Below are 22,981 nucleotides of genomic sequence, written 5' to 3' on the forward strand. Positions count from 1 at the left end.
GGAACATGATGAGGAAAACGTAAAAGAAAAACAACTAAAATGGAACTTCTAGGAATGAAAAAAAAAAAGCTGAGATGAAAAATATACTAAGTGGGTGTGACAGCAGATTAGACACTTAAGAAAAATAAATTATGTCTGAAGACATGACCACAGAAACTATCCAAAACAAAACACACCAAGAAAGAAGACAGAAAAGGAAAAAAGAGGAAGAAAAGAAAGAACAGACGGCTCAGTAAGTTTTGGGACAATATCAAGTAGATACATCCAAAAGATACAAAGAACTCACACATCTTAACACATCTTAATCACCTAAACAATGTGGGGGAACTGAATAGACATTTTTCCAAAGACATACAAATGGTCAACAGGTACCTGAAAAGGAAATCAGGGAAATGTAAACTTCCCTGATGCAAAAAACCATCAGGGAAATGCAAATCAAAACCATGATGAGCTGTCACCTCACATGGCTGGAAAGGCCAGCACAGGAAAGACAAGAGATAATAAGTGCTGGAGAGGATGTGGAGAAAGGGACACTGTGGAGGGAACCCCACTTGATGAGCCACTTTGGAAAACTGTATGAAGGTCCCTCAAAAAAGTTAAAACCAAAACTACCCTATGATCCAGCAATCCCGCCTGGGAAGATATAGGTACACGCCCAAAGGAAATGAAAACAGGGTCTCGAAGATACACACACACACTATGTTCACTCCAGCATTAGCCACAATACGGAGACAACCTAGGCTTCCATCGGCAGATGAATGGATAGAGATTACACACACACACACACACACACACACACACACACATACACACACACACACAGAGGAATGTCAATCAGCCAAGGGAAAGAAGGAAATCCTGTCACTTGGGACAACTTGGATGGCCCTTGAGGACATTATGCTAAGTGAAATAAACCAATAAGGTAAGCAAATACTGCATGGAGTCCTTTATATGTGGAATCTTTAAAAAAAAAAAAAAAAAAAGCGGGGCGGGGATAACTAAGAAACAGTTTGTAGAAAGGTGAAGAGGCTGGGGGCAGAATGGGGTGGGCAAGGCAAACAGACACAGGCTGGTAAAAGGGTACAAACTTTCACAGGACACAGTCTGAGAAGCTACTGTAACGCATGGTGACTGCAGGTGATAGGGTTGTATAAGTGAAATCTGTTAAGAGTAGAATTTAAATGTTCTTACTAAAAAAGAAACAAATGATAAAACATGAGGTGACAGACATGTCAACTTGATGGAGGAATCCTATCACAATGAATAAATCTATCAAATCACCGCAACTTATATTTCAAACATCTTACAACTTTGTCAATTATACTACAAAAAATAAATCAGGCTTAAAGAAAATGAAAGATCTTTAAAGTGCTGAAAGAAAAGGAAGAACCCAGAATTCTATACTTCTGAAAAAAGTGATATGAAAATGAAATCAAAATCCACTTTTGACCAAGAGATGGCAAAAGAATTCACTGCCAGCTGATCTACAGTACCAGTGAGGTTAAAGGACATTTTTTCAAGCAGGAAAAACACCATAAATGGCAATTGTATAGATAGATATATAATAGTTATTCTCATTTTAATTTCTTTTTTTTTTTAAGCTAATAAGGGAATTTCTTTTTTTTTTTTTTTTTTTTTTTGAGGCATGTTTTATTTATTTGTTTGTTTGTTGGTTTTTGTTTATACAAGCACTGGGTACAGTCAGAAGCACGGGAGGGTGAGAGGATTCACCAGAGCCAGAGCAGGGAGCAGAGCAGGCAGAAGGACCGAAGTACACTGCTGAGGGGAGCAGCGGGCGGCAGGAGAGGTCTGCGCGCCATGTGGGACCCTCCTCCGGTGGCCCGGGAGCAGCCGGGGATTGAACCGGCGCTATCGAGGCCACAGGCAGCTTCACAACCCAGCGCTCAACCGCTGCACCACTGGGGAGGCCCTCATTTTAATTTCTTGAAAAGATAAATGAGTTTTAAATTTTTGAAAAGATAAATGAGTTTAAAGCAAAAATAATCCCAATGCATCATGGGGTTTAGTAAATTACAAAGTAAATGTCAGACACTAAAGAACAGGAGGAGGAAGTGGAAGTGTATTTTCGTAACTGGGATGTTATTTGTGGTAGTCTGACAATTAAAGATGGATATTGTAAACTCTAGCACAACCTCTTTAAAAATACAGGCATAGTTAATAAATAAGTACTAGAGATAAATTGAAATCACAAAAATACCTTAATTTGAGAGAAAGCAAAAAAAGAGGAAATAAAGAATTAAGATATGAATAACAGCAAGCTGGTAGATTTAAACCCAACCATATTTATAAGTACATTAAATGTAAATGGTCCATAAACTCTAATTAAAAGGCAAAGATTATCTGACTGGATTAAAAAAATCAAGGCTAAACTTGATATTCCCTACTAGAAACCCACTTTAAATATAAAAACACAGGTTTAATAAAAAATTGGAAAAAAGATATATCATGCAAATAATTCTATGAAAGTTGGAGTGCTTATATTAATATCTGACAAAGTAGATGTCAGCATAATATATATTACTGAGGAGAAAGGAGAATATTACATACTGATGAAGGAGTTTAATTCACCAACAAGACAAAGTATATACATGTTATGGACCTAGTGTCAGAGCTCCAAAATACAAAAACTGATTGAACATGAAAGAAAGAGTTGTAATCACAGCTGGAAATTTCAATACTCCTCCCTCAGTAAAAATGGATGAATAAAAATCAGTATCTGAATGGTTTCAGAGCAAAAATAAAACAAACAAGCAAACATAATGCAACCCACTTCCTGTCTTAATTTACAAAACTTAAGTCTCAAATTGCAAAAATTAGGAGGGGCAAAAGCCAGTTTAGATTTGATAAAATAACAGGAACATAATATTTCAGACAGAAAACTTGAACTTTTTAAAAAAATAGCTTGGAGTTCTCAATTTTGTCCGCAAGCACGGCTCACACACCGCCCATTGGAGGGCAGTGCAAATCTTAACTATAGGCTTCAGGACAGGCTTCTGGGAAATGTGGCCACGCCAGCGGTGCATGAAATGTCATTCTTGCAGTAACTTAAACACCTGGCAATCACGGAAAGGCACAAGGAATAATTTTCTTTTTAATAATTATTTTCCTAGATTAAAATCTGAGTGTCTTGTAGCATATATAAAGTGCAACCAAATTTCTTAACTGCAAAGGAAATTGCTGGCTAGATACCAGTCCCGAGCACATAAAGTCAGCCAAAGAAGCACTATCCTTTGCATGAAGCAACCAAAATTATAAAATCCTCATGAAAAGTGAGTGATGTCCATCACTTCCTGGAATCTACTTTGGAAAAAATTAGAAATGGGCACACAAAAAATAGAAGCTTAAAGGGCCTCCCCTCGTGGCGCAGCAGTTGAGCACTGGGCTGCGGAGCTGCCTGCGGCCTCTGCGGCGCCGGTTCGATCTCCGGCCGCCAGCGAGGGTCCCACATGGTGCGACAAACCTCTCGTCTCGCCCGCTGCTCCCCTCAGCAGTGTATTTCGTCAGTCTGCCTATTCTGTTCCCTGCTCTGGCTCTGGTGAATTTTCTCACCCTCCTGCACTCTGACTGTACCCAGTGCCTATATAAATAAATGAATGAATGAATGAATAAATCTTAAAAAAAAAATAGAAGCTTAAAATGAAAATGTTATTTTCCAGAAACGTACTTTGTGTCTCTCCAAGCAGCCTGATTCCTCTCTTACCCCCACCTAAGAGGACAAGCTTTCCGTCCCGGGGCCTAAAAGGGAGACTACTACCACCTTAATGCCTGCCACAGGCCTGCATTTTGAACAAATTGTCTCATCTCAACCTCAGGATGGCCTTGATCAAATGCAGGTACATTAATATCCAAGTGACATCTCTTTCTAGGCCTATTTCTTCATTGGAGAAATAACTGAGGTGGAATGAGTGAGCTTTAAATTTCCCTCCAGCCTTAACATTCCATCATTTTCTATAAAAGACTGCAGTGCCCCACCCTGAGAAGTTTACAATTTGGCTTGAAAGTTAAAGACAATTAAGTAATAATTTTAAGCAAGAGCAAAAAGTACAAATAACTTCAGTTAAGGAAAAGTGATCAATATGACTTGAGCGGTGACAGGCTGGGAAATCAGGTTAAGCCCCAGACACCTGCCCTGCCCCTGACCCCAGTCTCACGGCTTGACATGGTCCCTTCCTCGGCTCTCCCTCCAAACCTCGCCTTGACCGGGCTGACTGTGCTCAGGGAGAGAGAATCAGGCATGTTACCCAGTCACTTGGAGTCTCAGTTCCCTCAACTGTAAAAGTGGGGAGACAGAACGACTACTATACGGGGTTGGTGTGAAAACTATATGAGTTTATAAAGTGTGTCAACAGGCCTGGGGACATGGTCTATGCTGCCACCACTATCATTTCTGTTTGTTTTTCCAGGTTAAGTGTCAGCCACAGCCCTAAGTCCTGCCTCGTGTGCTGAGGGCGTCACCCGAGAGAGCAAGCACGTCTGGAACTGGCCTTATCTCCCCGGGTGTGAGAGAGGACCATGAGGAAGCAGCACTGGGAACTGCCTCCGAGCAGGCCTTCCCCTCTCTAAACCTACAGGACTGCTCCTGCTCCAGTGGTTCTGGGAGGAGCCATTCCTGGTTTAAAAACGGAAATGTTCTCTACAACATTCATAGTAACCAATGTTTTAATTCAATGCAAAATGGTAAAAATATTTAATCACCTTGGACGTAGTCTATAAAAGGGCGTGTTGCAAGCTTACTTTCTTGCTGTCCCAGCCATCATCTCCTTCTGGCTCAGGGCTTCAAAATAAGCGCTGCCTAGCAGTGTGGTGTCAGGACCCCTGTTGGAGTCTTCATAGCGCCCGTTCAAGTGTTTTGAAGAACGAGGGTAACACAAGGGCAGAGCAGCAGGCAACCAGAGCAGGAGATGACACGATGAATAACAGGCCTAAAGCACTGTAGTTATGCCTAGCACTGCTGTGACGTGACCTTGGCAAGCCACTTGACCTGTCAGAGGCAGCTGCTCATAAGCAAGGGTGGGGTTGCAGAGCTACACTGAGCACAAGGGAGCTTTGCATAGATCTCGAATGTCTCTTGAATTAAACTGCAAACAATGTAAAATTTGTGAATGTTAGGAAGGCCTATGAAAACAGTTCCTTAAGAGAGCAAGTGGAGAATAATATTTAATAATAATTAATACCTACTAATTATTGAATAATGAAAACCTGCTAATGAAGAACAAAGGGAAGATAACCTCTGAGTACTCTAAGTAGTGATTGACTCAAAATTAAAGGACAGAAGCCCTTCCATTAGAGACATCGGGAAACAGATCTAGAAAAAGATGAACACAAAAAGGACTAAAAATATGGTAATGCCTTTCTTCTCTTTTCTCCAAAGGAAGAGTGTGCACAAGTAACAAAAAATATACATATATTTTTTCAAAAGCTAGAGTTACCTAGTGGTATCTCAAGTTTACTCTCAATAATACACCTAACTCGCAATGCCCACACATCAAACTATAGTTAAATTTTGAGGATAACCTAAAGAATTAGAAGTCACACAAGAAAAACAAAAAAATAATACTTCAAGTTCTCATTAAATTATGACTAATATTCCAAATTTGGATAAAACAAAACCTAGATAACATTAAAAAAAACTCCTAACACCAAATATTAAGTCAGACCAGGAAAATAAATCACCATACTACTCTTGTGTCTCGGTAGTGACAACAAAAGAAGAAAGAAAACAACTTACTTCTATGGCAAAGATTCCTTTGTCACGCCCATATAATTTCATCTCTTCTGGAAAATGCTCAAAAGCTTTTATGTAAGGAATATGGTCCTCTTCGACAAATCTTTATTAAAAAAAAAGTTTCCATGAGAGGCATGCACTGACTTAGCAAAGTAAAAACTTCTGAAAATGTTGTATTTCACACTCAAGTGAGAATCAGTTAAGTCCATTCTAGCTCCCACATAGTTTTAAGGATACGGAATCTGAAGATATTTATTATTCTGTGGCGGTGTGTGGAGAACATCAAGTCGATCTTCTAATGATGTCTTCTGTTTCTGACCAGAAAGATCTTCTACTCACCTTTTAATTCATTTCTTCAGGGAGATCCCTCTTGAGCCCTGTCAGACTAGCTCCTTGGCTGCTCCTCTGGCCATGAGGGAAGGGGCCAGCCCTCACTGACCACTCCACCCCAAGGTGGCTACACAGCAGGGGGGCAAATGTTCTGAGTGACTTAATGAGCTTGAAGAAAATAACACAGCTGCAGAGCCTCCCTGGTGGCGCAGCGGGATGAGCACTGCATGGTGAAGCTGTCCACAACCTCTACAGTGAGGGTTCGATTCCTGGCCAGCCTGGGAGATACCCACATGGTGCGGCAGACCTCTCCTGTCTTGCCCGCTGCTACCCTCAGCAGTGTCTTTGGTCTGCCTACTTGTTCTGCTCCCTGCTCTGTCTCTGGTGAATTCTCTCACCCTCCCTATACCCTCTGGCCTATACCCCAGTTCTTGCATAATAAATATTAAAAAATGAAAAAAAAGAAAACTTTTTTTTTTTAAAGAAAGAAAACAACATAGCTGCAGAAGCAAATACACACACAGGCTACTTAAAACTCACTCGTTTGACCAAGGCTTACTAGTATATATGCGTGGCACTGCTCTAGAAAGGGATGCAGCAGTGAACAAGACCCAGAAAAAATCTTGTTCCCAGGGAATTTACATTCTAGTGAAAAGTGAAAGATGGCAGATAGAACAAATAAATGAAATCAGTAGCAGAGAAGAACAGAGAATGAGGAACAGCGTCTTACCATCTACACCTTAGACTCTGAAAACCAGAAAACCATGTAGAAAAATAAGATAAAGGCAGAGCCAAGTCAGGACACGAAATATTTTGTCTCTGCTATAGTCAGAGCTCAGCTGATGTTTGCTTTCAGCTTTCTAGCTACAGACAATTGGTTCAGCTTTAATTTTAAATGAAAAATGTGATTTCTTTAACGTTTTGGTAACTGAAAGTTGAGAACTAAAGTAAATATTTTATGTAAAGTGGTGTTTCATAAAACTTAGTGATAAAACAGGGTTAATTAGAGCAGCCTTATAGGGAAAGCCTCCCCCAGCTAAATTTTCATTTGTTCCTTTAATCTATATAATATTACTTGTACACAGTAATCAGGATTCATATATTTTGGAACCATATTCTTGGTTCCCATTATTTTGCATGTCAGACATACTGAATGCTTATCACCTTTATATTATCTAGTGTCCCCCGATGTTACTATGTCCACACCGTATTTCGTCATCGCCCCGTGACAGTACCTGCGAGGCCCAGGTGAGGAGTCAGGAGTTGAGGTGAGTAAGATGTGAAGCTGCCCCAGCCATGCCACCTCCGCGACCCTAGCCAGTCAGAGGGCTTGGAGCTGAGTCAATAAAGACAGCTACACTGGCGCCCCCCCACGCCCCCGAGGCTGCTGCAGGAGCCAGGGAAGGGGAGAAACCCACTGGGGAAGCAGAGGAGGCTGCACAGAGCGGGTCTTCGGCATCTGGGTTAACAATTTTCCCCAATGAAGAATGTTGTTCCACCTCTTTCCAAAGTTCTTTTTTCTTTCTGAATTTGAATTTCCTTTTTTAAAATATATACTTGCCCAAAAGGTAGGTGTCAAAGTTCTGAACAATCTACTTCCCATCTTAAGCATGATCAGGTGGGTCTCTGGGGCAATCCAGGAAGGTGATGGGGGAGCTGGCACAGTCTAAAAGTATCCCATGTGCCCTGAAGTTGCACTGTGCCCTGTGCACATGGGCTCTGTGTCAGTCAGTGCCAGGGTGAGAGTTTAGTAAGCCGGCTCTTCATGACAGACAATTTAAGCAGCTTGGCGTCAGGGCTATAGTCTCCTGAACCCCATGTATGGAGCCGCTTCGCCTCGTTCCACTTCTGTTACCAGTGTCCTAATGGAGGCTGCTCTCTCCTGAGTGAAGTACAGCAAAAGGCCACCTGGTCTCCCTGGAAAGCCATTTTCCTCATAGCTTCCTGAATGTTCCTGCTAGACTTTTCCAGGGGCTTACTATCACACTTAAAAGCTGAACTCCTAATGAGTACAGGCTTTCCTTTTGGACTGAGGAATATGCCCTGGAAATAGAGCCGTAAGGGTGGTTCACCATTGTGAATGTATTCAAAATCACCTAAGTGCGCCTTTCAAAGGGCGAGTTTTATTATAAATGGATTATATCTCACTTTAAAAGAAATCCAAACTCCTAAGGCACCTGACAAAGCCCTTATCTGGCCCCGGCCTATGACCTCTGCCCTCCTCCTCCTCGCAGAGCCCCTCCACTGCCCGGGGCATGGGCCTACTTCTAAGGGTCCCTCCACCTGGCACGCCCTCCTGATAGTCACCTGCTGGCTCTTCGCACTTCCAGGAATCCCACCTTCTCAGCGAGGCTTTCCTTCACCTAACGCGGCGCCAGCCTTCCCCTCCACACCGCTGCTCCAGCACGCTGCACAGCACCTGCCTTGATCAATTCCCATTTATGGACTTGCTCTCTAGGTCCTTCCTCTGGTCTTGAACTTCATGAGAGTAGGGCCTTGATCTACATGGTTCACAACTGTATCTCAAGGGTTTAGACATAAAACATCTGCAGTCACCTTCAATAATATTTGGGGAGTGAATATATTAGGGTACTGAATTTATTCTAAGGACTGTGGATGTGTTAAAGGGCACCATGTAGGGTCAGCATAAAATCTACGGCTATTGTGGCCAGGCTAATAATGAATTCCCTTCCAATCAATTTCTTCACATATTTTTCAAAGTTTACTAGTAGTTCTTAAACTTTAGCATCCATCAGAATCCCCTGGAGGGCTTATTAAACCAGAGATTGTTAGGCCCTATCCCCAGGGTCCAGTGGTCTACACTTTGATCAAGTTCCAGGGAAGTCTGCTACTGCGGGTCAGGGTAGAGAAAGAAGACGAGTGGTGAATAGCCTCATCTCCTGGTGCTCTGGCAATGACGCCTGGGCAAGATACACCCCTCCAGCTAACTAGATCCCACCTCCAAGAAGGTTCTTCAGAATTCCACTTGAGGGGAGGGGAAGGGAGACAGGAGGGAGAGAGGGAGGCACAGGGCAGCAGCGAGGGAGAGAGAGAGAGAGAAAGGTCGAGGATCTCACTCCTTCACATATAACATTCCCCTGAGAACGATTTTGGATACATCTTTTTTTCTCCATCTTTTTAGATTTCCAGGAGAGTTTTGTTATCCCCTCAGAGACTGCCCTCGGTCGGCTGGCTGGACCCTGTGTCCAGCACTACTGTTAGCAGGAGGAGTGGATGGGGGCAGACTGCAGGCGCCGCACTGGCCCGGGGCGCTGCTGCGCTGAGTGAGGACACAGAACAGGACAAAGATGCTTCTGAGAGTCACTCCGGTAGTGTAAGTAACTGCCGGGGTAGCAACTGACCACACGGAGAGAGCACAGAGTCCAGGAGGAGCCCGAGGTGTCTGGAGAGGATGTAACAGGGGGCGCTGTGCTTAAGAGGAAAGGAAACACTGATGCTCAGGCAGGCCGGAGGAGAAAGAGATGCGCCTCCTCTGGGCCCGCCGATCTCAAGGTATCATAAGCCATCCTCAGGCGGCCGGCCGGCAGCTGTGGATGTGGGTCTGGCTCTCAGTGGACAAGTCCAGGCTGGAGCTGTCAATTTGGGAGTCATCATCACAGAGACAGTAATTAAAGCCTCGGGAGAGGATGAGCTCACCCGGCGAGGCACACAGAGCAAGAGGAGGTTTTTCCCTTAATAGTAAGGCTCGCTGAATCACGGACGATCTGCACGCAAGTTCATCACATCCAAGAAAAGCCTTATTACTTGGTTGATGTGGTCAAATTCAAAGGCATTATCATCACTTACTGGAGCCATTTTATTTCATCAACAGCCCAGTGCCGATGACGACGGTGATGATGATGATGATGAAGACAACAAAACCAGTAATAGCCAGCACTGAGCTCATATGGGCCACACGCTGTTCTAACTACTATTCACATGGAGCTTATTACTGAAAGGACTTCCAACTCCGCGAAGCAGGTATTACTCTAACTGCATCTGCCAGCAAGGAAACAGAGGCAGAGGACAGTGAGGTAACCTGCTCCAGGTCACACCCATCAAAGTGGCCGAGCTAGGATTTGAATCCAGGAGCGAGTCCAGTTCTAAATCTGTGCTCTTAAAACCACACTACACACTGGCGAGGCCCAGATACTAACACTTCAAACACATCCAAAGCCAGGGGGAAACGAGCGCATTAAATTCTGGCACATCTATTCAATGAGAAATTCTCCCCCACAATGCCATAATTTACTTATTAACTATAGCACCCTGCAGATTATCTTGAAAACGCAAATGCTAACTATCAACATAGCAGGTTCTTCCCATACTTTTGCTTTCAATTTTACCTGTAAATGCAGACATCCTGTCCTCAGCCCTGACAACCATGGATGCAGGGTCAGCGGGGACCACTGGCCCCGCCAACGGCAGCCGCCTGTTCATCTTCTCTCTCAGGAACAGGAGCACTGAATTCACTACTCAGGAACTTATATGTCACTTTTCATCTTCCAAGCATTTCACTCGAATTAGACAGGTGATTTCCCAACACCCTGAGTAAGGCACACGCTATTATTTCCGGCACGCAAATAAGGAAACCAAGGAGAGGAATGACTAGCCCAGGCTTCCCAGTCTGTCCAGACCCCTCCTCAATGTAAGCCTCCTCGTAAAATTCAAAATAACCAAAGCGCTGCCCCTTAGTTCACACAGATAATCAGCAAAACATCACGCGAGAGGTCCCGCTTACCTCAAGAGGTCTGAAAGCGTCATCGTCTCTCTCTGCCAAAGTAAGGACAGGAAGCAGAAGGCAAGTGTCCCCGGCACGCTCATCTTCACCACCCCCTTCTCCTTTCGATGGGAATATTCGACTCCATCAAGAGATCCGGAACAGATGGACGCCGTTTCTGGGAGGATAAATGGAGACTTAAAAAGTGCACGTAATTATTTTGGACAACAAAAGAATAATCACAAAAAAATCAGAGGCATTCGGAATATCTTAAAATGAGGCAACAAGTTATATGATCTTTACAAAGAGCAACCTGGTAATAAAGAGCAATGATAGGGCCTCCCCTGGTGGCGCAGTGGTTGAGAGCTGAGTGCGAGGCTGCCCGCAGCCTCTGCAGCGCCGCCGGTTCATTCCCCAGCTGCCAGCGAGGGTCCCAAAACAAACAAACAAACAAACAAACAACAACAACAAAAAAACCAGCAATGATAACTTTAGAAGGAAATCAGTCCAAAAGGTCACGTTTGGTTTGGAAATGGGGTGGGCTGGGACTCTGAAGAGGGGTTTGACCTGCCTGAATCTTTTGGAGTGAACAAGAACAATTTCTCAAGTAAATAAAAGAATAATTACAAAGCAAAACCAAAAAATGTGCAATTCCTTTGACCCAGGCCTCAACTCACACCTCCCTATTCCGAGCGGTGCAGTGTACCAGCCAGTCCTCTGGGTGAGCCTAACAGATTCTGAAGTTTGCAGACCACTGCTCTTAAAGAATATATTAAGGACAGGGGGCCTCCCCGGTGGCGCAGCGGTTGAGCGCTGGGTTGCGAAGCTGCCCGCAGCCTCTGCAGCGCCGGTTCGATCCCCGGCTGCTCCCCGGCCACCAGAGGAGGGTCCCACATGGCGAGCAGACCTCTCCTGCCGCCCGCTGCTCCCCTCAGCAGTGTACTTCGGTCCTTCTGCCTGCTCTGCTCCCCGCTCTGGCTCTGGTGAATTCTCTCACCCTCCCGCGCTCCTGACTGTACCCAGTGCTTGTATAAATAAATAAATAAATCTTTAAAAAAAAAAAAAAAAAAGAATATATTAAGGACACAGATTTCCCTAAAATGTTATTTTTAAAAAATTATACACACACACTGAAAATCCCTATGTGTCATTTTACTTATATAAATAAATGTAAATAAAATGGCACGAAGGGATTTTATGTTAAGATGGCAGGTTGAAAACACACATTAGTTTCTGCTCTGTCTCATTACAAGTATAATAGAATTTTAAAAAGATAAACCTAAGAACAAATAACATGGAAAAGGAGACCACAGGAGTAAGATCTTAAAAACCGGAAAACACAGGTCTACTGTGCACAGAAAGCTGACATCCAAGCCAGCACACAGGGAAAGAAGCCAAAAAATGTACCTGACTTGCCCCAGGAAAGGCCCAGCAATTGGAGACTTGGTTAATCCAAGTCCCCCTGGAACCCAGGGGAAGACAGGTGTGACACTAAGAGGACTGCCTGGAAGTCTCACTCAGATCTCCACTCCAGCTCCCCACAGCCAAATGACTGCCCCTCCCTAATCCTGGCAAACACTGGAAGTTTCTCCTCTAGAAAGAGTAAAACAAAGAGTCTCTGGAACAGGACCTGCCAGTCACACACACAGGTGTGAGGGGTGCCTTGCTGAAAGCAGGAGGATTTGGGGAAGCTTCCATGTCGGGCAGTGAGGCCACCCCCGCCCCGTGGCTCTTGGGCCTTCTTCCCACCCAGATCGCAGCACAGGCAGGGTTACATCCTCCCAGCCGTCCACACGGGACTCAAAGACATCTCGCTGGAGAATCCCATCAGCTCAGGGGGAAAAGATTTAAAGATGATAAAAAGATGATAATTCTGGAGTTTCACTGAGAAAATAATCCAGCCGGCTCCTCTGCTCACGCTGAGCAGCACTAACAAGTATTCAATCAGCTTTTCAGTCCCGATTCTTTAACAGCACTCAGGCTTACTAAAGCCTTGAAGGAAACCTCTTCCTTGAAGAAGTGTGTGGTACAGAGCCTTGGAGGCTGCGAAAGCTGAATATGAATGCTTCTTACACAAGGACGTTTAGAAGGGATAGTGGACTGCCATTAGTTTTTACTTTTATAACTTGTTATTTATAACAACTATACATCTATTTGAGTTACATGCCTGTAGAATTTTGATTAAAAAATTTAAAAGAATGAAGAATAGCTCACATTTTTGCAGAAGCAAAATAATAAAACTCTTTCCCTTTCTCTATATACTGAAACGAAAAACTTTCTGGAATGATTTACTATTGTAATAATGGTTACTTCTGGGTGGCACAATGACTAATGATTTTATTTTCTTCACCACTATTTGCATTTTACAGTTTTATTAACAAGTTTTGGATTAACAGTTACTTTTAATGTAAAAACTAAAATAAAGCTCTAAGGGTCTCCATTTACTAAAACACAAATATACAAACAGAACCCCTTCATTACAGTTAAATGATCACGAAGGTTTACAAGGCCAGGGAGGTTAGGGGATGCTGGGACTGTTTGAGTTCAGGCTTGCCTGAGAGCATGGAGAAGAGAGTTTCAGAGACTCACTGCTGCCAGGCTATGCTATGATTTTAACTTCTTCAGTTCTTTGGACACAAAAAGTAACTTATCTGATTATCTCTGTCGCTGTGCAGTTCAGCAAGAAATGCCGATATGCTGATAACAGGAATTTTGGAGGGCAACAGGCTTACAAAACAGCAATCCATACAAGAAATGTTCTGTTGAAAATTTTATATAATCACACTTAATCCAGATTTCAACAGTCTCCAATACTAGAGAGTCTGGAAGCTCTCTCCCAAAGCACTGTCTGCACATGTTCAGATTTTAGTCATCTTAAAAGAAAAAGGTTTTAGTAATCTTAATAAAAGCCCGGTCTGTTCTTGGAGGCCTCTTTCCCCCCATCGCTTAACTACATATATAGCGTGAAAACACTCAAATCATGAGTCACCGAGAAGATGTGTATCTGCAACTTCCAATCTACTCCTTAACTATCTTAAAACGCAGAAGCAAATCAGAAACACACCCCCCTCACCACCACGCTGGGCGTGTCATTTTTGATTCTCATCTGTTACCACATGGCTAAGTTCTAGCACTTCTCTGCTGCAACTTTTTTTCGCCAATTCTGAGCCCACGCGTAAACGATGCTGACTGAACCAGCCTCCTTTCTGGACTACTTACTGCTTAGCAGTGTTTAACAATCACACAAAATTACTCATGTGGAGACAAGATACCTTTTTAAAAACTACAGCAAGCTTTCATCTGCTTCTCTAGTCTCCTGCAACGTGACGCAGCCTGGCGTTCTTCCTCACCGGGCCAGGCACGCGTCCCGGGAGGATGTCCCGAGTGAGCTCGCTGATCTGCAGGATGCATCACCAGCCTGAAAATTCTAGGTAAGCTGATCCTCATTGTACCTGAGTGCGATGCTCCAATGCTGGGGAAAGGCTTCCGAGCAGGGCCATCAGCCTGGGACTCTGCTCCACTTTCAACAAGAGAAGGACCGCTGAGGTCACTCAGCAGCTCAGGCTCGCTCTCCCAGTCTGACTGACTGAGACTGTCTTCTAGGATCTAGTGGCAAAATAAAATTATTGCACAGAAACTTTTTAAAAACAATTTTCACGAAATTAAACAATTCCTGACCATTGCAAACACCATAAAGGAAACCACTGCTGGGAACTGCGACCGACCCTCTGCCAATTGCCTGAAGCTCTCTCCCACACCGTGCTCCCTGGCAGCTCCCGCCAGTGCTTCTGGAAACGGGCCGGAGAGGGTGAGCAAGGACCCTGGCAGAGGAAGCACAGGCCTCCTCCCGCGCAGCTCCTCCGCCGCTCCAGTATCCCCACCAGTAAGAACTCCAGGTGCCGCCAGGCTCCACGGCCAGCTGGCTTCTCCTCGCTGGACCCACCGGGAATGTGCGCTGGCGCTTATGCCCGTTCCATCAATCGTGCCTGGCCTTTCTCCTCCTCTGTGACTTACCACTCACTCTATCACACCATCTTCCCCACCAGCCACCTCTCCCTCAGTGGTTTCTCTTTTCTGAGAACTCCCGAGGGGCACTAACGGGACCTCTGCCTCACAGCACGGTTCAGTTGCCTCGGCAGTCAGCACGTCCTGAAGAAGGCCAGCCGGCTGACAACCTAAGGGCCACAGTAGTTGACATCACGGTCAAACATGACGGCTCTCAGTCATGCAGGCCAAGAAACTTGGTCTTTTTATGAGGAGATAAAAGATGCAATTCATTACAGAAACTCCTAAGACAATGAAACAAAAAAATGAGGGAGGGGGATGAGCGGCGGGGGCCGCGGCCAAGCACATCCCCTGCGGGCAGACACAGGCGGAGCAGGGGCCATGGGGCAAGCTGAGGAGCATGGACTCAGCGGGAAAGTGGAAGTAACCAGAAGAAAACACTGACCGGTTCATACACAGCAGCCACCTGCCACTGGCTGACCCCATCCTCTGCCTGTCTGGTCCCCTGGTGGGGGAATCTGGCGCCGCTCAGAGCCAGGTTCCCCATGTGCAGTTGCTCCCACCCTCTCCCCACTCAGGATCATCACTCACCTCCACTCATTATTTCTCTCTTCTGCACTGAATATGCTATCACCTATCGCTTAGGAAAAACCTTCCTTGACTCTAGCCACAACACAGTTTCTCTGGGCCTCTTTGCAGCAAAATGCCTTGACAGAGCTGTCCAGACTTGCCATCTCTGATTTCCCTCCTCTCAGCTGGTCCGGTACCCCACTGCTCCTCTCACCCAGTTGGGTTCCCCTTCTTCTGGGCCCTGCGACAGCAGTTCTCACAAGTGATCACCCCCCTCTTCCCTGGTTCCCAGAATGCCCCTCACTCTCGGGCCTTCCGACCTCACCACTTGCTCCTCAGGCTCCTCTGACATGCTTCAGACATGGCCCTGACCCAGCGCTCAGTTCTTGGTTGTCTTTTCTGTCTTCACTCCTCAGTGATGTCACCTGGTCTTGTGGTTTGCACCACTACCTACTACGTTGCTTTCAGTTCTAAAATGCAGGCCCTCTCCCCACATTTTAACACCCCTGATATCAGGCTGTGTCTTAAAACCAGTGGCACAACAGCTTAATTTATAGCATTATTTTCTTAGAGTGCGACTTATAAACAACAGAATTTTAGATCTGATGAGTACAGTGTAAGCTGACAGCTTCCAAATCCACAGCTCCAGCCTCGACCTCTCCCTGGAACGCAGACTCCCTTGTCTGTCCGAGGGACGCAGCTCCCCTGGCACGTCCAGTGGCTGCCTCGCTGAGAATGCCCAAAACGGAACTACTGACCTTCCTGCTCTACCTGTTATTTCAGGTGGTGACAACTCCTTCCATTTACTACTCAAGCCAAAACCCTGCAGTCATTCTGACAACTCCCCTCTTTCTCTATCACCCCATGCCCAATCCATGAGGGAATTCTGTGGGCTCCATCCTGACTTCATCTAGAATCCTACCACTTACTTCCATTCCCAGCACCTGTCCCAGTCACCACTATTTCTACCTAGCAGAATGCTTCTCAAACTTTTTTGTCTAGGAAGCACCTGGGAACTATGTTAAATGTCGAGTCGGCTTCAGTAGGTGCAGGTGAGGCTGGAATTGTCATTTCTCCCCCTATGGATCCTCATGGTTCACTCTTTTGCTGCTTTACTACTTAAACCTCTCAACAGGGAGGCCTCCCCGACTGTTCCCTGTCAAACAGCACCTTCCGTGCCATCCCAACATCTGTCTAGTACCCTGACTCACATCTGTGCTTACTTGATTGCTTTCCTAGGGTTAAGGAATGGACTTCACCCAGGATCATAGTCATCACGGGTGATGCTGGCCCCTTACTCTTCTTGGAACAGAGCCAAACACAAAGAAAATACCTGATTATTTGAGAAAACTAAACTTCCAATTTAAAAGTAATTGTTCCTTTCTCATTTCAAAATAGAATACTGCCGTACTCTTTCATCAGAAATTATATTTACCAATCTATATATCAGTTTAAAATTTTGCTTATTTATTCACCAAGAAGATTGTAGTGTGATGCTAACATTACTTTAGACAGATATTTACTCAAGTCGACCACACCTTTTTTTTAATCTTAACCTAAAAATATTAAAATACCAGAGAGAATGCCAAGTTCTGATTCATTTTCTACATGCTGAGCAATTCCCTGTGCACAGATGTAATCAATAAGTCATGTGAGTTTAAATAGTAAGTTCTTAAGTCTCAATTATTCCTTTCCCTCTTTTTTAATATAATCTATTTTTGCATAGAAGAACTGGGGTGTAGTCCAGAGGTGTGGGGAGGGGGGAGTGAGAAGCTTCACCAGCGACAGAATGGGGAACAGAACAGGCAGATCTACTGAAATAGACTGCTGAGGGGAGCAGTGGGGACACAGGAGAGGTATGTTGCACAATGTGTGGGTCAGCAAACTGGCTGGGGATGGAACTCAGGCCGTGGTGGTGCTAGCACTGAGACTTAACCCCTAGGTCACCTGGGAGGCCCTCTTTTTCTTTAAACAAAAAAACAAAGCATTACCTTAGAAACCAGAGCATCTTCTGATGTTCCCATAAATTCAAGTTATTTTTCTTGGGTTTATTTAAATTCATTGTCTCACACTTCAAAAAGACATTTCCTAAACTAACCACTTAGGAGACTTCCCCTCTTACTTACCATAGTATTTTGCTACTCTGGACTGTTCATTCTTAGCACCCAGCCCTGGGTCACTAACCTCTGAGGGTGGAACCCATGAGCCCCCAAGCAAACCAGGAATCACTGGGTCATGTTTCCAAGTTCCTAACAAATGTGCATCAGGTAGGTTTAGAATCTCTTCTCAGGCCAGAGAATACCACACATGGAACACAACAAAGTTGGCCAAACTTGCTTTTCTAAGAGGTGAAGTCCTTCCCTACCCAAAAATAAAAGTTCCACAGCACATTAACAAAGCAGTTAAAAACTAATCACTAAAAATATAGCTGCTCTGCTGAATGTGGGGAGTGGGGAGTAGAGTAAGACACCCAGACTTGGTTCTCTTCATGTAAAGGCTTCTGAAAGAGAAAATAACTTAGCTGAATCTTGAAATACCAAATAAAGTAACTAGGTATTCCATACAAAAGGAATGCCATGTGCAAAAAAGAATTTTTTAAAATAGTACAATGACAAAAGTTGCTTAGGTTTTCATTTAGAACGTAACCGCAAATTTGTTTCTGCTCATCAAACAAGAAGTTGAAATTAATTCCACCGTCCCCGTCAGATCCTGATCTTCTGGACCAGAATCACAGAAAACCCTCTGGTGCGCACAATCACCCTAGACGAGGCTGCACATCTGCTTCACTGTGTACCTCTCACTAGAAATTCCTTTATTTCCACTTCTCAGACTTGTAACTTACCACAGCTTTCCTTCTCCTGGCGTAAATCGAGTTTTTACAGTATGCCTGCTTGCTCCTCTGAAGGTAACGCTTCCAAAAATTGTGTAAAACTTCATTCTAAGGTGGAAGGGAAAGGACTGGTGATTCGGGTGATGATGACAAATACCCCGCGCATCTGTACCAAAGCATCTCTGTGCTTTACATGCCGCCTTCCACAGAAGGCCTTCTCGCCTCTCTGCCCCGCTCTTCCTTAGGGAGACTTATTGTCATGGCACGATTCTGTCAGGGAACCAGGCAGCACTCAGCGAGGAGGGAAGGTCTTTATTTACACCGACGGGCTCACAGGAGCTCTCCAAAGTTTGAGTCCCAAGCAACGAGGTGACAGAGTATTTACTGACTAGAGCAAGAGGGGTACAGTCATCCGCGAATGCATGAATCTGGGTGTGTGTGGCCTTGAGGGTATTTATCAGCTGTTCCCTGAAACTTTCAGTCTGCAGGCTAAGTCCCAACCTCAGCTCATCAGCAGGTCAGCCGGATATTTTCCACTTCAATATCGCTGATATCAGAAACACTAAGTAACTTCTTCAGTCTCACATTTTAAAAAGGAAGAGATTATTTCTGTAAAGATCACCTAGTTGGATCCCTTCGTTTTGCAAGTTAATTCAATCAGGAATCCGAGAAAGAACGTAGAAGTGACTACACTTCCAGCTGGGGCAGATACTGACCTGCTGACCTCCTGCTCCCCACCCCAGTCCAAGAGGAGTAACACAAAACAGCTCTTCCATCTAGTCACCATCTACCAATCAAGAGGCAGCCATTAGCCTAACGCAATACTGCAAGACGGCTGTTTGCTCCATTCTACCACTGCAAAACTGCGTAACTGGGCCAGTAAACAGAAAAATTGCGAACGGGATGCAGAATTGGTATGGGGCTGGGAAGCTGTGTTCTCAGCAGGCCTTCGCTGCATCATTTAGCCAGTCAGCTGCAAAGTTATATGCTCAGTAGCTAAATTCAGAGAAAATGTTTTCAGGATCACCCCTGATGAAGCGGGTAGGAAGCTACACAGGAGGGAGTAATCCCTACTGCAGCTACTGCTGTAACTATATGCAACTCTTTATAAAAGGATTTACACACAGGCGAACTCCGCAGGGAGAGACCAGATTCACCAAGCTCCGGACAACCAATAATCCCACCCTACGCAATGACGATCATGGGGAAGGCTCTGACAGTTTTTGGATTTTTAAGTCCTAAAATACTTTTTGGACCCAGATCATTTAGGCTACATGCTGGTCTGGAGGTCACTGGTTTGGGCTTGCTCCCAGACACTGGTATGAATAGCAAAGGCTCCTCTACAAATCTTTTCTGGATGATGTCTGCACGTTGATCTCCCACTCTCTGACTGCCTGAATGTCACTTATGAGCCTATTGTTACAGGCACACCTCAGAGGTGTGCTGGGTCTGGTTCCAGACCACCGCAATAAAGCAAACATCGCCACAGAGTGAGTCACACGAATTGTTTGGTTTCCCAGTGCACATAAAAGTAGAGTTTACATTACAGTCTATTAAATATGCAATAGCACGATGGCTAAAAAAACAAGTACACGCCTTAATTTAAAAATACTTTATTGCTAAAAAATGCTAACCATCATCTGAGCCCTCAGCAAGTTGTAATCGTTCTGCTGGTACAGAAAATGCAATTATCTGTGCAGTGCACTAAAGCACAGCACAATAAAACAAGGTGTGTCCATGCATGACTTCCGGCTTTCTCACGCCAAGCACACACAAGCCCTCGCCTTCTCGGCGCCCCCGCCCCAACTCTGGGCATGAAGCAAGTATGCCACGACCACCTGGGGTTAAACAGTGGCCTGTAAAAGAATTCCTGCCTCACCCAGATGAGGGACTCGGGAATTCAAGCAACAGCAGGGACACTACAATTCTCCTGAGCAGAGCAAAGCCAAAGCATGGCCAGAAGCACAAATATCCTCTGGGATCGTGTTAGAAGTGCCCATTGCAGGGCCTGCTCCAGGCCTCGTGATCAGGGCCCTGGCATGGGGTCTAGCAGTGCGTCTTCACAAGCCCAGGTGACCTGCTGATAAGCTGCAGCATGAGAACCCCTGCCTCCAGGTCCGCTCCCCAATGCCACAGAGCATCTGTGGCCCTCAAGTCCTGACAGGTGCCTCAAACATACACACACCGAAGGATTCTGTTCTTAAATTGTGAACACTGCATATTACATTCCCTTGGAAATCAAGCAAGCACATTATTAACACATAAAAGTCATCAAGAAGTCTCCAAACTTATTTGTTTTACTTTGTTTAAGTTATTTCCTAAATATCTGAAGACTAAACCGTTTTTATTTTCCTCTGGAAACAATGGAAGTATTGTTCATTCACATCGGTATAACATACTTTAGGAATTACTGGACCAGCGAAAGGATTAAAGTGAAATTTCCAGGAAAAGTGATTCTTTCAGTAATCAAAGTGTTACTACAGAGAATCTTCTCCTTAATTTCACTTTAACTCTTATCGTTCTTTAAACCATAACAATCTAAAGCAAATGCTTAGAAAAAGGTGCACTTACCTTTAATTCTGGGCGTACTCCAAGATTTTTTAAGGCTTCTGCTTGTTGACAAAGTATATGCTGAAAACCTTCGCACACATACCAATCCCAGCCTTTCTCTAATGACAAAGAACATCTTTCAGACATTTGTGCTCCTAATTTGCTAACTGTAATGGTACTGCATAGTTACAGTTGTGTTTTATACATTGCAACTAGAATTTTCTTGTACCCCTGAGTAGAGTTTCCATATTTCCTATATTCTCTTGTCTTTGGTCTGGCAAAAATCTGTCCATGAATGCTAAAGCTAAGCATCATTTTCATAGTTTAATGACCTATAACCTATGGGCTTTTTTTTTTAAGATTTATTTTTTTATTTACAATAGCTCGGGTACAGGCCAGAGGCGTGGGAGGGTGAGAGGATTCACCAGAGACAGAATGGGGAGCAGAACAGGCAGACAGACGGAAAGCACTGCTGAGGGGAGCAGCGGGCGCGACAGGAAGGTTCTGCTATGCCACATAGGAATCTCTATTGCCAGCTGGGAATGAACCTGCACTGCAGAGGCTGCGGACAGCTTCAGAGCACTGCGCTCAAAGCGCTGCGCCACCGGGGAGGCCCCAACCTATAGTTTTTTTTTTGTTTGTTTGTTTTTTAAAGATTTACTTATTTATTTATACAAGCACTGGGTACAGTCAGAAGCGCAGGAGGGTGAGAGAATTCACCAGAGCCAGAGCAGGGAACAGAACAGGCAGACTAACGAAATACACTGCTGAGGGGAGCAGCGGGCGGCAGGAGAGGTCTGCATGCCACATGGGACCCTCGTCCAGCAGCCGGGGATCAAACCGGCGCTGCAGAGGCTGAGGGCAGCCTCGCAACCCAGTGCTCAACTGCCGCGCCACCGGGGATGCCCCCAACCTATAGTTTTAATGATCTAGAACTTTTCTGAAATTTTTTTTTTTTAAGATTTATTTATTTATCCATACAAGCACTGGGTACAGTCAGAAGCGCGGGAGGGTGAGAGAATTCACCATAGCGGGGAACAGAACAGGCAGACTGACGAAGTACACTGCTGAGGGGAGCAGCAGGTGGCAGGAGAGGTCTGCGCGCCATGTGGGACCCTCACCCGGCGGCCGGGGATAGAACTGGCGCTGCAGAGGCTGCGGGCAGCTTCGCAACCCAGTGCTCAACCTCTGCACCACCGGGGAGGCCCACTTTTTTGAAATATTAAAAGGCAGAAAATGAATAGCAAATAGATTTAAAACAATGAAATAAGTTCAAAAAATGTATATTATACTGAACAATGCCCAGCAGAATTCCAAATGAAAGTACCAAGCTGCTGCTTCTACCATCCCTCTGTTCCACCTCATAAGGAGAATATTTGGAGAATGAGTAAGCAAAAGCCAAGATGTGACAGTCCCGGAATGCAGAAGGGACAAAAACATTCAAAGAAAGTCAACTGTTCAATGGCCCCCTGCTCTTCTGAAAACAGGCCAGGGTTGTAGTGGGAAGTTGAAAGCATGGAGACTAGTAAGCACAGAGCTCTGCTTAGGTACCTGGGGTGTGCTAGGTATTTTAGGTAGATTATTTTTTGAATCCTCAGAACAACCCTAAGAGACTGTGAATAAATCTGCCACTGCAATTGACAAAGTCACGTGTTTAAGCTGAACTACCAGTTAAAAGAAAATGTTGATGGACAAATACTGTACCTCTCTGAAAACCCTAGCAGCACTTACTACTCACAGCCTCTTCCTCTGACTCCAGGGCCCCTTCCACCTGCAGAACGAGGACTCCCCTTCTCTCCCTTCCCTGAATGTCACAAGGTCTCCCCTTCCCTGCTGACCAGCTCAACTCTAGGAAGGAGTCTTAGGCTGGCTGGGAGTCAAGCGGAGGGCCTGTCATTTTGATGCATTTAGAAGCTGAGAGGGTTTAAGCCCCTCAAGCTGTATACATGTGCACTCTGTCCTGCCTGCACAGTTCTTAGAAACTGATAGTCATTTTTAATTCCGAGTCTAGGATCTCATTTCCTAGATGATGAAACCAAGGACAAAAGGCTGAATATAAGACACTTGACATCTAATTTGAAGCACCTGAAGTTCCTTCAGCAATTAAAGTTTAAACTATGTTTTAATTATTTAAATAGGTCAAATCAAAATTAATCAGGCTCTACTCTAAAAAAAATTTGATGAGAATTAATCTATTACTCCAAAATAAATCCATTAAAATTAAGGCTTT

The 22,981-nt window shown here is 44.7% G+C and overlaps 1 protein-coding gene across 3 annotated transcripts in view; it reads right to left on the minus strand.

The window, feature by feature from the left end:
- Nucleotides 1–22,981, minus strand: part of TAF1B (TATA-box binding protein associated factor, RNA polymerase I subunit B) — a 64,059-nt gene that overhangs the window by 35,342 nt on the left and 5,736 nt on the right. For all 3 annotated transcript variants that reach the window (XM_054701394.1, XM_037528536.2, XM_037528537.2), the window contains exons 4-8: nucleotides 20,773–20,870; nucleotides 18,214–18,309; nucleotides 14,249–14,402; nucleotides 10,818–10,974; nucleotides 5,750–5,849 (exon numbers count right to left, since the gene is read on the minus strand). In XM_054701394.1, coding sequence (XP_054557369.1) covers nucleotides 5,750–5,849; nucleotides 10,818–10,974; nucleotides 14,249–14,402; nucleotides 18,214–18,309; nucleotides 20,773–20,870 — 605 coding nt within the window. The remainder of the gene's footprint in view (nucleotides 1–5,749; nucleotides 5,850–10,817; nucleotides 10,975–14,248; nucleotides 14,403–18,213; nucleotides 18,310–20,772; nucleotides 20,871–22,981) is intronic.

Source organism: Talpa occidentalis, unplaced genomic scaffold (assembly GCF_014898055.3).
Source record: "Talpa occidentalis isolate TD23 unplaced genomic scaffold, MPIMG_talOcc4v2.1 talOcc4.5, whole genome shotgun sequence".
NCBI lineage: Eukaryota > Metazoa > Chordata > Mammalia > Eulipotyphla > Talpidae > Talpa > Talpa occidentalis.